General features: G+C 42.1%; 1 protein-coding gene across 3 annotated transcripts in view; it reads right to left on the bottom strand.

Moving 5' to 3' along the window:
- The window catches only part of syne1a (spectrin repeat containing, nuclear envelope 1a), a 111,819-nt gene that overhangs the window by 19,795 nt on the left and 78,201 nt on the right, over positions 1-13,823 (bottom strand). For all 3 annotated transcript variants that reach the window (XM_086061103.1, XM_086061104.1, XM_086061105.1), the window contains 31 exons: positions 13,244-13,357; positions 13,012-13,173; positions 12,658-12,852; positions 12,309-12,482; positions 10,401-10,592; positions 9,396-9,527; positions 9,105-9,205; positions 8,496-8,646; positions 8,291-8,419; positions 8,058-8,210; positions 7,715-7,930; positions 7,509-7,610; positions 6,348-6,467; positions 6,064-6,264; positions 5,803-5,976; positions 5,571-5,702; positions 5,288-5,484; positions 5,041-5,173; positions 4,429-4,611; positions 4,176-4,325; positions 3,879-4,055; positions 3,647-3,802; positions 3,385-3,540; positions 3,139-3,309; positions 2,814-2,947; positions 2,504-2,708; positions 1,120-1,302; positions 898-1,044; positions 657-811; positions 423-570; positions 165-259 (listed from right to left, as the gene is read on the bottom strand). In XM_086061103.1, the coding sequence (XP_085917229.1) occupies positions 165-259; positions 423-570; positions 657-811; positions 898-1,044; positions 1,120-1,302; positions 2,504-2,708; positions 2,814-2,947; positions 3,139-3,309; positions 3,385-3,540; positions 3,647-3,802; positions 3,879-4,055; positions 4,176-4,325; positions 4,429-4,611; positions 5,041-5,173; positions 5,288-5,484; positions 5,571-5,702; positions 5,803-5,976; positions 6,064-6,264; positions 6,348-6,467; positions 7,509-7,610; positions 7,715-7,930; positions 8,058-8,210; positions 8,291-8,419; positions 8,496-8,646; positions 9,105-9,205; positions 9,396-9,527; positions 10,401-10,592; positions 12,309-12,482; positions 12,658-12,852; positions 13,012-13,173; positions 13,244-13,357 (4,838 nt within the window). The remainder of the gene's footprint in view (positions 1-164; positions 260-422; positions 571-656; positions 812-897; positions 1,045-1,119; positions 1,303-2,503; positions 2,709-2,813; positions 2,948-3,138; positions 3,310-3,384; positions 3,541-3,646; positions 3,803-3,878; positions 4,056-4,175; positions 4,326-4,428; positions 4,612-5,040; positions 5,174-5,287; positions 5,485-5,570; positions 5,703-5,802; positions 5,977-6,063; positions 6,265-6,347; positions 6,468-7,508; positions 7,611-7,714; positions 7,931-8,057; positions 8,211-8,290; positions 8,420-8,495; positions 8,647-9,104; positions 9,206-9,395; positions 9,528-10,400; positions 10,593-12,308; positions 12,483-12,657; positions 12,853-13,011; positions 13,174-13,243; positions 13,358-13,823) is intronic.

The following is a 13,823-nucleotide window of genomic DNA, read 5'->3' as shown; positions in this document are numbered from 1 at the left end:
ATATATATATAAATATATAAATATATATAAATATATATATATATATATAAATATATAAATATATATAAATATATATATATATATATATATATATATATATATATATATATATATATATATATATATATATATATATATATATTTGGGCTTTTGTGTCTATTTACCCATCATCCACTTGTCCTTGGTCCAGCATATTATGCCCATCGCTGATAATGGAGTAAAGAATTTGCTGCCTGCTGAACATCTCAGCCTGGAACAACTGTAAACAAACATAGAAAATAATGAGATTCCTTCCTTCCTTCCTCCCCACCTTCCATCTTCTCTTAAAAAAACCTCATTACTTGTACCTACAGTATATTGGCCAATCATGCGCATTTAGACATTTAAAACACACGTATACAGAAATTCCGTGCGTCTCTGACCTCATGCTCCCGCTGCTGCTCCAGCAGGCTTTGGTAGTTGCCTGTTATTTCGGCGGCCAGTTTGTGCTCGGCCTCAGACAGGAAGTCCATCCAAGCTTCGCACTTCTGCAGGAATGTCTGGTGCAGGAGCAGCACCGCCTGCAGCTTACTGCAGTCACAACAGTGCGACTTATTTTTTCATACCGCAGAAGAGCGCGAACAGACAGGGCGGCGCGCATGAACAGAGCAGCGTACCTGAACCTCTCGCTGAGGAGAGCCGAGTGAGACGCCCACGCTCTGTTCAGAGCCTGCAGACGCTTCCAGTCAATGTCGCTGACCGGCAGTCTGTACATGAGCACGTTGACACGCTCCAAGTCTGGAGACAGACTGCTCAGCTTGGACAGGGGAGCCTGAGAACGACAACGCTTGCTCACTCGCATTCCCTAATGGAGGATAAGCCCAATACAAAATGGATGGATAGAGGAATGTGTCCTACCTTCAGTTTGTCCATACGCGTTTGAATGTCACTCAGCGCCGGCGAGCCGAGCTGCTCGGACTCTTTCAGCACTTGCGCGGCCTCGCCGTCCGTTTGAATGAGCGCGTCCAACTGCTCCCTGAAGCCGTCGCAGGCCCGACTTCCACACTAGCCAACGATAAACATTCGTCAAATCTCCCGATCGGAGATCCCGAAGAGGCCCCCCGAGTCCTCGCCGCGTACCTGCAGCGCCTCCTGTTGCCTGTGCAGGGAGTGCGGCAGCGCCGACAAGCGATACGCCAGCGACATGTGCTCCGACTGCAGCGCTGCAAACGAGTAGGCGTCCACTCGGCTCCTCAGCTGTTCTCCCAGAGTTTGCAGCTGCTGCAGGGAATGTTGCGCAGATTCCTGCTCGCCAAGACAACCCTGTAATAACAGCGACATGAATGGAAGTCAATCAATTGTCAACTTTTTACGATCGGGCAGGTAAACATCATCATTATGGTTTTGACAACTGGCTATTGGTTATATTTTCTCCTTATTTTGTTTGTGCCGGTTACTTGAAGGGTTGGGACATGAGCTGAAAAAGTATTTTTTTTTTTTACAATAGCATACAAATTACGAAATGCACACCGAAACAAACATCCACACAAACACACTTTTGAAGATGGCTGCTCATTTGTTACTTACTTTTTCACATTTATTTTATTTATTACTGGGGAGATATGATGGGATTTGTAACATATAGTCACACACTTAAAATTGTGACCTATTCATTTATTTATTTATTTTTGCCTTCAACATTCTCAGGATGCTGGCCACCTATGCTAAAAACAGCTATTGTCCCCGAAATGAAATAAATAATAAATAAAATATATTCATTGTTTGGTTTATTTTTTCATGTTTTATGAAAGAAAGAAAAAGAAAAAACACTTAAGGCATTATTATAAAAGATGTGTTCTTTTTTTAAATTCAATTTGTAATCTGTAAATTTTTATTTTTTTTTAAGACAAAACTTAAACATTTAATTCATAGTTTATTTTAATTTACAATTTGTCCAAAATGTATTTTACTATTTTAAAAATCAATATTCATTTAATTTAGGCCGTTCATCGTAATAGCGACAGCGTATTTGACGAAACACAAATGTAACATTTGACTTGTTGTATTGTATTATGCAGTCACGGGGAAAACATACAAAACAAATATTCAGTTCCTTGTTCATTCCAAATACCTTATACAACTAAAGATATAACCAAAATCACAAATTCTTACATCAGCAGCTAAGGCGTTGAACTACAAAAATAATTGCTTTTAAGCATTCAATGTTTTCTCTTCTTTTCTAATTCCCAAATTTAAAGAGTCTGGAAAGAGTATTAAGGCAAGAGGGAAATATCCCAAGCAAGGACCCACAACCCCAGCAGGACACTGGACGACCCCCTGTTGTGTAAATCAGGGACCCGTCTCTCCGCTCTCTAAAGGCTTTTTGTTGAACTGGACTGTGACTCTACATTCGAGCACACTGAGAGGGAAGGGTGTGATTTAGTATTCTGCAGAGGGCGCTTGTAATAAATCAGTGGCGTGAGACACATTCTGTGCAGCCCTCCTTGTAGCTCCGCGTACTCACGTCACATTCCTTTATCCAGGCGCCGCTCTCCTCTTCTGTGATGTCCCTGTAGGTGGCGCCCTTGAGCAGGCGGTCGGCACGCTCCTCCTGCCTCTCCACCGCTTTCACACAAGTGGCGAACAATTCTTTGTATTGCTGCCACAGGCCCAGCAAGGCCTTACTGCTCCTCAGCTGCTCTGAGATATGCTCTAATAGATCGTTCCACCTGACAAAATAAAACATGTGCGGTTTCACCTCCAATTGGGACTCTTGTTAAAAAAAAACAAAAAAAAAAACAATTTTTTTTAAATAAACGTTTTTGCTGTGTTACCTCATGTTGACATCCCGGAGGGCTCTGTTGAGTGTTTCCGCCACACACGGGTGGCACTCTGTGAGGAGTTGTTGGGTTACAGAGCCAAACTTGAGTAGACTGCTCTCCTGCTTTTCCATCTCCTCTTGCAGGTTCTGGGTGGAAACAAATGAAAACAAATCGATTTAACCTGGCAGAGAACCTTATGACATTTTTTTTGCAAAATTTGCTCGATGCATGGGGTATAATAATATGAATACAAATAATTATAGTAATAAAATAAAAATAAATAAACAATATGAACGAGTACAAATTATATATATATATAAATAATAAAAAATAATACCTCCAGACTCTCGACCTGCTGCTGCACAGCCTCCAGGGAGCCACTTAAGAGGTGCAGCCTGGACACACAGTACCTGCCCTCCATCAGGTACCCATCTATTTCTTCTGCGACACGCCGGTATAAGGTCCATTGTTCCAGCACCGAGCGCAGGCTCACTTTCATCTGACTTATCTGTCACAACAACACTCGATTATGGCCCAGAAAGACGACAAGTCGCTGATTGGATTTACGGAGGAGTTTATTTACCATGTGGTCCAAACGAGCCCAGGATTGGTTGAGTCCTTTGAGGGTCTCCTTGACAACAGTGCCGGCTTTTCCTTTCTTATCCTGAAGGAGAGCGTTACCTCGCTCTTCGGCCTTCTCTAGATCCTTCTCTTTCTCCTTTACAAGTTCCTCCAACTCCTGGAAGAATGAGTTACTTACTACATTACCACATAAGGAAGTTATGGCAACTAATACGAACTGAAGAAACCGCAATCAACTTCTCGTGCCCCGTTTGTAAACCTACCTGACAGTCTTTCAGCGCATTCTGCACCGATGCAACATCCTCTATCCTGTGCCTCTTCTTCAGTTTCTCCTCCTGGAGTGTCAGCCATGTTTTCAAGGCCTGCACTCCATTCTCATGCTCGAGCCAAATCTCCAAAAGTCCTTCTAAATGTTGAATCTAAAAAAAAAAAAGATACCAGACAATTCAGTGCTAAGTCAGCGCAGCTAACAGACGAAGATAAAAGATGACGTACCTTTTCCGTGATGAGCCCTTGCAGTGTCTGCCATCGCCTGTTCATCGCTCCGAGGCTTTCGGCAAAGTTGGTTTTATCGCTGCGCTTTCCCTCCACGTCCTGACTGCTGATCTGCAGTACCGACTGATTGACAAAGTCCACAGTCAGCTGTTTGCAGGTCAGGTCGATGCGGAACCCCTGTGAATAGAAGAGGGTGCTTAACGTTTTTATTTTGTATTTTTATAAAGGCACACGTCTCTTAAAAAAAAAAAATCAAAGATAAGAACAAACATAAAGCCAAATGGGTTCATAAGTTACCTTGTACTTTTGCAAGAAATTCTGCACCACCACTGAGCCAACAGCTCCAGCAATTTGCTGCTGGTCTTCGTTAATGATGTTTTCCATAAGCGAGATCCAGCTGATGAGCTCGGCGATGGCGTGACGTGACGCCAGCTTCTCCATCTGCAGCTGAGGTACAAGAAAGTGCCAGATTGTTATGATGAGATCAAAAACAGAAAAAGTATCATCATCATCATCATCATCATCATCATCATCATCATCTCTCCCACACCTGATGGAGCTTCTCTTGGACGACGGGAATGCGAGTGAGCAGCTCGGCCCACTGAGTGTCAACGTGGCCCAGCGCCGTCCTCAGACTGGCCGTGTCGACCCGCTTCAATCTCAGCAGCTGGTTGCCCGTGCTCAGAACGGAGGAACGTAATGACGACTTGGCATCCACCTCCTTGGAAAACTCCTGCAAAAAAGCCCAGGTGACTCTCAGTAATCTCTCAAGTTCGGTCCATTTTTCCGCTTGATCAGCAATTTCCACCAGATCAACAGACACTGAAGTATAAAAGAGGGTTCTTGCAGGAATCACTAAGTTACATTTTTAGACTTTTTTTTTTTTAAGACCTTTTGAGACCATTATGAGAAAAATTTTAGACCAACTTTGCTTCCAGTCAAATTAGCTTTGGACACCGGCAACTCTAAATTTCATGCATGCAGCACAGACAGCGGACTTGGCTAAGTACAATTTTAGACCTGGGATGAAAATATAAGTGTTTTTTTTAAGACATTTAAGGCTTAAAATTTTTGACTTTTTAAGACTTTTTTTTTTTTTTAGACCACGCGGGAACCCTGATAAAAATGTTAACACCACAAAAGGGTTAACGTCAGGACTTACCAGGAAGGCACAGAGGTGGTCCCTGACGGTCTCCAGCTCCTGAGGCACGGTGACCGACTGCGTAGTCCAAAACTCAAGTCTGTCCAGAGCCAACTGCAACCAATGGCTCAACTCTGCAGACTCCCTTTGGTACCTATTGTTGTCAAGCAGTTTACAACCCACAAAAATAACTCGTAAACATTTATGACAAAGCTGTAAAGAAACAACACCAAAGCATATCAATGACAAGCGTTGTCCCGAGTCTGACCTGCTCCAGTGTTTGAGAGTGGAGTCAAAACGGTGCAGCTCCTTGTTGACTTTGGTGGTGGACGAGAGCCAGTGTTCTCCCAGCTGAGTCAGCTGATTCTCCAAGTCTAAGCAGCTGACAGACAGAAGAAGCCGCTTGCCCTCCTCGAGGACCTGATACAGTTGGGGCTGATGCTCGGTCAGACTGGCCTTCAGACGCTGGAACCGAATCGAAGATGGTCACATTTACTGATAGATGTTTTGGTGTTGGTGCAAAAAGTCATATGTCTCGTTTTTTTTTGTACCTGGTAGAGCGTGATCCTCTCAAATAGTCTCTCCTCGGTTTCCTCCACCAGGCCTACAGTGGGGATGCTGCACTCGACGGCCTCCAGCTGTCTACACAGAGCCTGGTAGTCTTCCACAAGCCTGCTCCATGACTGGCACAGACAAGCTCATCAACACTTGCTTAAACTGGTAAATAAAATTGCCTTTTTTTTTCTTTTTCTTTTTTTTTTTTAATCCTTTGCTCATTCTCACCTCCAGAATGCCCTCCAGCTCCACCCCCCTCCTGTGGGCCTGTTTGAGGACACTGTGAGCTAAAGACATGGTCTCCTCTAGGGCCTGGCTTTCTCGAGGTGCCACCAATCCAGACACTTTGCCGTAGAAGGTCTGAGTGAGGATCATGTGGCATTCGAGACTCTGGAAGAACTCCTGAAGGGGGAAAGCAGGAACATAATCAACATGGAGGTCAGATTAAGTACTTTTTTTTTTAATCCAGAGAAAAGAATGACACCTTACTTTGTGTTTGTTGAGTAGCATTTGGACCTCAACGACCGAGGCGACAGTCATTTTCTGGTCGGCGGCCATCTTGTCCTGGGCCGTGTCCACCAGGTCGGTGAGGTCTCGGAGCGCCGCCTCGTACTGGGCCTTGAGAGCCAGGGCTCGGTTCAGGCTGCTGCGTCTGGAGCCCACCATCAGTAGCAGCTCTTCGTACGCGTCCTGCACAACAAATGTCCGCCCGCGTCACCAATACCGTCAAGAGAAATGAAGCTATTCTGTTTGTTTGTTTTTGTTTGCTTTACATGTAGTTTGAGGAGCTCCTGGTGGGAGAGCCGATCCGATTGGAGCCCTTCAGCTTTGGTCTTCAGCTCGGTCACTCTCTGCTCAAACTCCCTTAGACTGTCCTCCACCTCTGATAATGTCTGCAAAACGTGCCCATGTCACGGGCGATCATTTTGAGAATTCGCCATGAAAAAATATTTTGTCCTTCTCATATAGACAAATAAGGTAACCAAGTATGATGCAAAACTACCACCACAATAATCAATATTGTATATTGTTAATTTAATAGCTGATGTTGCTGTACAAGAAGGAACATGTTTACCGTTTCCAGCTACACTGCAAAAACGGATATCTTAAGATATAATTACTTAAATTTAACCTAAATTTGCTTATTTTGCTTTGACATTTTATTTAAATTGCCAGACATGATCATTCAGCGTATTTTAAGATACTTATTACTTAATTATCTTATTTGATCAAGCAGTCTTGGCATTGAGTGTTAACAGCCAGTTTTAAGTACTGTGAAGCTTCAAACAAACTTTTCCCACATTTCAAGATGACTACTAAACAACATCAAAGGCCCTGAACTGGGATTTGCATAATGTAGTAATAAAATAAATGAGAAAAAAATAAGTATAAGTAATAAGTGCAATATAGCCCTTTGTTACAAGTGGTTTGTTTTGTTATATTTACTACGCTCATTTTTCCTCTTTCCAATACCAGCTCAGTGGGTATAGTGGTAGAGTGTCTAACCTCAGACAGGGAGGTTGTGGGTTCAATCCCTGGCTGGGTCATACCAAATACAATCAAAAAGAGACCTGTTTCCTCTCTGCGCTTGTCACTCAGGCTAAGTTGGCCAAACATAAATAAAGACTTATGTATTTTAAGAAAATAGTTTATTACAGCTTGAAAAAAAGTCAATATTAATTGTTTTTAGTCTAAAAAATGCTATTATTAAGAAGGCTGCGGTTGACATGGGTCGAGTATTATTTTCTTATTTTTTAAAAATCTTACTGGTAAAATGTTCTTGTTCTGTTGGCAGTTGCTTATTGGAAGTAATAATTTTTATTTTTTTATTACATTTATACTGATTATAAACTGGTATACAAGTTTATAATCATTTTTGTCTGACTCATGAACAATAAATTGTCTGCCTTTTTCCGTGTGTGTTGGCATCAAACCTCGATCTGCTTGGCTGCGGGCCTGTCCACTGTTGCGGCCATCTTCTGTAGCAGCAGGTGTTTGCTCTCGCTCAAAGCTGTGAACAGCATTTGGAGTTCATTCTGGCACAAAGAGAGCAAGTGGTGTTGATTTGAAAATAAAAAACTCTTGACTGTCCATCATGAGAAACCAATTTTTGTTTCTCGCACCATTATGAGAACCTTACCTGGAATTTTAAGTGCTCCTGGAGCCTGTCCTTCATGGTGTCGCATTGCTGTTCGAGGGTGGAATCCAGCAAGCCCATCCTCTCCTGCAGACCCTCCAGGGTGTCCTCCATCAAGGCTCGCTCCTCCCCTCCGCACAGCCTGCCCGCACCTCCACCCAGGAGGTCTCTGCACTGGTTCACCTCTCTGCTCATCTCCTTTAGATTTTTATCGGTGCACTGCGCCGATGGATGGACAACATTGTTGCCGTTAGTGCTCGTCATCATTTTGGGGCGAAAGGCCAGCCAATCATAATTTTTCTATACATTCAAAGTCTCATTGTGAGTTAGCGGTGCTCTTTCTCACCTCGAGATGTGCGAGCTGCGTCTCGGTGTTCTCAGAGAGCAGCACGGGCCCCGAGAGCATCTCGTTCTCAGCGGCGTCCAACCAGGTGGATGCGGCCGACACCGCGTCATACAGACTCTGTTGGAGCGCCATCTTCTTGTCACCGTCCTCTGCCTGCAAGAGGCGCACAGGCTATTTACAAGCTGACACAAGGAGCATTTAAAAAAAAGTGCTTTAAACGGGATCGTTTTGACCTCTTCAGCGATTCTTTCTAGAGTCTGGCTGCAGGCCTCAAATAAAGCTGTCGGCGAGCGAGAGTCCTGGCTGCTGGACTCGCCTCGGAACACCATGCTGGGACTGGTCAGACGGGACCGGTGGATGATCTGCACGCAACAGGTGGCATGAGAGATGACTCGTGAAGATGACATACGGGGATCATGTCATGCGAGGAGATAGTACCGGGCTAAATTGATCCTGTTCTAGAGTGTTGAGTGAGAGCTGCAGCTTAGTGCTCTGATCTTTGTTCAGGTTCTCCCAACGTTGCCTCAGGTGCTCGCCGTGGGACAAGCTCTCTGTCTCCAGTAACACTCCCACGGGAAGAGACACCTCACTGTAGGAGAGAAAGGAGAAAAAAGATTTAAAAAAGTTATCAAAACATATTGACTCATTCACTGCCATTGACGGTTATAGACGTCAAATATTCATTTGAACTATTTCTATTAGTTTAATTTTTTTTGTATGAAAACCTCGATTTTTTTATTGTACATTTAGAACAGATATAAAAGTTTTGATCAATTGTGAGTTAACTCGTCACGTCATGCAATTAATTACGATTTTTTTTTTATTATCGCCTGACGCTTCTAATTTTTAATAATCTTTTCTTTTCTTTATGTGTTCTAAATGTACAATAAAACAATTCTAGGTTTTCATACTCTTGTTAACAAAAGTGGAAAAAATGTTAAACTAATATAAATAGTTCAAATGAATTTACGACGTCAATAGCCATCAATGAAAGTAAATGAGTTAAAGAGATGCATTATAAAAAAATAAATAATTGTGAGAACATACCCATCCCCATTTGTTGTTATCTGTTGACTGAGTAAGTCTTCCCCAACACTGGCTACTGACTGAAGCAACCTCCTCTGCTCCGCCACATGCTGCTGCAGCTCCTAAAAACATAAAAAAATATATTACTTTGTTTGCGTGCTCAAACACATTTTGCGGCCGAGTCATCAATGGCGCGCCTTTCGTGGCAAGTCCGTGTCCAAGTGAACAGTTAAGATACAATTAGGGTTAAAATAATGCAAACTTGGGCTAGCCTGGGTGGCATGTAAATGTTAAGTATAGCATCCTTCTCACCCTCTGCCGGAGAAGGTTGTCGTGATGCTGCTGTGTGCGCGACGAGCGAGCCTGGGAGAGCCAATCCTGCATGTTGGGGCTCTGCGAAAGCGACGAGTCCGGCTCGCTGTCATCTTGCTCCTGCAATGAACCCTGTGGTAAACAAAAACAAAAACAAGGACAGGTGAGTCAGGAGAGGTTGTTATCATGCTAATGCTAAGTCATACTTTAGTATATTATAAAAAAAAAAAGGAAAAAGGTTGACAAACGGGTAAGAAAAGTAGTCGACAGTTGTCAACTGGAATCCACCCGCTTACTGCCATTGACGTTTAGAGACGTTTTTCAACAAAGGATTGTCTAGTACGCCTGCTCTGTGACTAGCAAGCTTGTAATGACAACCTCAGGCTTGTAGATGGCAGCAGTGCAGAGCAAAGATTCAAGATTAGCAAAGTTTTAAGATTAAGTGGTGACGTTTGGCCTTTTCTGTCCAAAATTGTTTCTTTGAAATTTTTTCATCCATTTATTCCACACAAAAAATTTGGATATTAGTAAAATGACCTTTTTCAATAAGGAATTAAACCATTCTAAATACATAAAAAATGAGAATGAAAAGGGTATTTTACATATTTTGCATACACATTTGAACTTTTTTTTTCTGCCAAAAATCGAATACAGCCCATGAGCGCAACCGCTTCTCCAATCCTAGTTGCAAAAGAACTATTAACTAGATTAGTGAAAATGAAGACGTGCTACAATGTTTAGCTTTAGCATAACTTAGCATCCCTTTGTCTCAAGAGGCTAAGGCACACAATAGCTTGTTGTCCCGCAATGGAAAACAGTACACTTTTATGCGGGACTGTGGCCAGCTCGTGCTTGCACAATACCACCATTGATGCTACTGTTCAATGCAACACACCACGCAATACTGTAGAAAAGGCACAATAGTAAGTGGGAATAGTAAAATAATTGCTGATGTGTTCATGTCACGTAAAAAAAAAAAAACCTGAAAACGCAGCATCCACTCACTTGTATGTCCACCTGTTTGTCCTGCAGCATTTGCTGCAGCTCCAGCAGGCTGTCTTTCAAGGAGTGCAGTTTGACGGTGAGCTGCTCCGCCTCGCCCTTGGTCTCGGCTCGGCCCTCCAGGAGCAAGCTCTCGCTGTGCACCGACAGCTCGGACAGATACGACACCTTTTGCTCGATCTCGAACAGCATGTTCTGTAAAACATAAAGAAAGAATTGTTTCTTCTTTGAACGTCGTGTCTAAATTCGCATTTGTTCATCTGTGAATAAAAGACAACGAGACACTCCCTTCTCCTGATGTCCGCGCTGTGAGAGAATGTGTTACAACTGAATAAAGCCATCAAAAGAAAAAGAGAAGGATTAGCGTTGGGACTATTGTTGTCAAGGGCCCTTGGCTTACAATTGTAACATTCCCAGACAACACAAAGTGTCTCTATTCAAACGTTTTCCTTTTACTTCTGCCAATCTGAGGAGACTGAGAAGAGTCTTGCAGGCTGGAAGCTTCTTTCGCATTGAAAAAAACAGCAACCATCTTTTAGTTTGATACAAACAAGTGCGGAAAACAATGGAATTTGACTCACATTGTGGTCCTTTAAAAACGGTACTGTGGTTGTTTAAATGGCTGTTTAATAGATTAGCAACCGCACACTAAAACCAGCTGATATCTCATTAAAGTATAGTTAACCTTGCACATGCTGGTCTGCGTTAATAATCTATGGTTTTAGCCAAGGTTTGCCCCCTTGGAGATGAGGATCTTAATTTAGGGGGTGCACAGGAGCCATATGTGAGCTATAATCAGCTTATTTTGATCCCCTTACTACGACAGGATAAACACACACGCGTTCCATTATTATGGCGGAAAAGAACAATTATGGTGTATCATAAGGCCAATTTTGTCACCTTATTATTAGCTGGTCTAATATCAACTCCTGTTTTGATACGTTGCCATAGAAACGGGAAAAGAAGGGGCTGTAAAAGAATGTTTGGTGGCTGTGTGACCATATATAGAGATAATTTACTCTGACCTGAAAATAATGTAATATTACATAAAAACTCAGTAATGGGGAATTCAAAAGTTTGTGACATTCGATTTTGATGACTAAAGTAGGCCTATCTATCGAGTTTTGTATTTTCATACCAGTAATATACATCACTTTTTTTTTTTTAAACTGGGCTACATCATTCACAAATGAGTTTAAAAGCACTAATTAGCAGTATTAAGTAGAATACTATGTTTTCATATTAAACTAATAATTTATTCTAATTTTTAAAATTATACACAATTCATTTAATTATAATGAGATTTTTTTTTTATGAATGCAAAATGTTTTAAAATGTAAAATAATTAATTCTATCAATATTTTAATTGTATTTTTCCAATAGACCAAAATTATTTAATGAGATGGAAAAAAAAAGTAATCAAGTTTAGGAAAATGGGCAAAATTAATGTAACAAATATTACCATATGGCATCACAAAAAAGTATTGCGTTAATCATGTTTTAACGCAGATTAATCACACAATTAATTTGATTAATCCTTTAGCTGACAGCGGATGGTTACGTTAAAGGTAGCACAGGTTGTTTGAGCAATAAACATAACCACATGCATTAAAGTAAAGCATTTAATAAATGTTTATGTATGACATTCAGAATATTTGTTTATGTCAAAATATTTTGGTATTTTTTTTTCCATTTAAAATTATGCACATTTTTTTTTGAAGACGTCCTCATAACATTAAATGTCGAAAATATTAACTATTAAAATATTTTTTGATATAAAAGCCTTTATAATTATGCGATTAATCGTAATTAATCAAAATTCTAAAACGTGATTAATCTAATTTAAAAAAATGTCTCGTTTGGCAGCTCTAAATTTTATACATTTACAGTTATGCAGTGTCAGTACGTCACCTGGCAGTCAATGAGCTGCTCCTCCATGTCGAGGTCTTCGTTTTGGAGGTGAAGCGCCGAGCTGAGGGTGGCCCGAGTGCTGAGCAGCCAGTGGTCCAGCTCCTCGGCCTCCGTGTGGTACCGCTGCAGCGCTTGCTCCTGCCGCTGCTCCTCGAGTTGCTCACTGAGCTTCTCCTACGAGGAATAAATAATCCAACATGAGCGGCTGTCATTTGAAAATATGTGAGCAGTTAAAAAAAAAAAAAAAGGAAGCGTTGGGAAAATCAGTTGGAAAATCGATATCTGGTTGAATTTTGATCAAATAGTTGACTCAGATATATTTACATTTGCATTAAAATGAGCATCTCACCTCCAACACTTGCCGTTTCCCGGACGCCTTCATCCTGATGGTGGCCATTCTCTCTCCCAGCACGGTGAGGGTGGATTGCAGGGCCAGCTGGTCTGCAGGCTCGCCGTTACCGTCGTCGTCCGCCAGCTCCTCGGAGAAGCACGTCTGCAGCTCGCCAATCTCGTCTTGCAGCATCAGGATCTCGTCCATCAGAGCCTGGGTGAGAGGTTTCAGTGCAATCAGCAGACATACCCCAGAGTATTTGAGAGCGGAGAGAACAGCTTATCACAATTTTGTCCTTAATATTTTTAGTCATTTAAATTTTGTCTTTTCTGTAATGCGTGAAAATCTGAAGACATTTTGCTCGTCGCTCACCTGATGCGTCGCCATCTGGCTCTCGGGACTCTTGCTGGGCTCCAGGCCTTCGCCGAGCGCCGCCTCGATGGACTCCATCTTGGTGGAAATGGACTGCAGGGACTCCTGGTAGTGCTGCTGTCGCTCCAGGGCTTCGTACAGACTCTTCTGCTTCTCGCTTATCTAGGGCACGAGGAGAGGATGAAAACGGTGCGCGCCTTTTCCTTTTCGACGCAGGTCGGTTTAACCGTACCACGTTCTTGAGCGTTTCCCAGGATCTCTGCAGGTCATCTAGGTTGGCGGTGCTGGTCTCCATAGACGGGTCGTAAAGCTCCTGGAGGGCTGCTCGACTCAGACCACCTGGACCCTGGATCATTTTAAAAAATGAAACAACAAAAAAAAAAGCTAAACAATGCAACAAAAACCCTTTCTTTGCTCACCCCCGAGTTTGAGAAACATCTCAACTAATGAGTAGTAATGTTTTTGTCTTAGCAAAAGCTAATCAGATCCATGAGTGCTGGTGTTGTTTTCACTCGAGTAACATCTGACCAAGGTCTCATGAGAATAGTTTACACTCTCATGACCCTCAACTTTTCAAATGCAGCACATTTGAGAGTTCGACCTTGCTGACAGTGTTTAAGGAGTTCAGTCACATCACAAACAAAATACAGCTAATAATAATATCCGGAATATTTAAGAATATTATAAACAATATGCCGCTATTTCACTTATAAAATGCTATCTAAAAGGGGACGTCAAGTCACAATTTTTCTTGTCAATGTGTACTATGCGGTCCTACGAGTCACCGCAGTCTGATTAACTCATTCAAACCC

The sequence above is a fragment of the Leptonotus elevatus genome, chromosome 18, assembly GCF_054856555.1.
Source record: "Leptonotus elevatus isolate MCC_2025b chromosome 18, RoL_Lele_1.0, whole genome shotgun sequence".
NCBI classification, from domain to species: Eukaryota; Metazoa; Chordata; class Actinopteri; order Syngnathiformes; family Syngnathidae; genus Leptonotus; species Leptonotus elevatus.
This window is presented reverse-complemented; position numbering and strand designations above follow the sequence as displayed.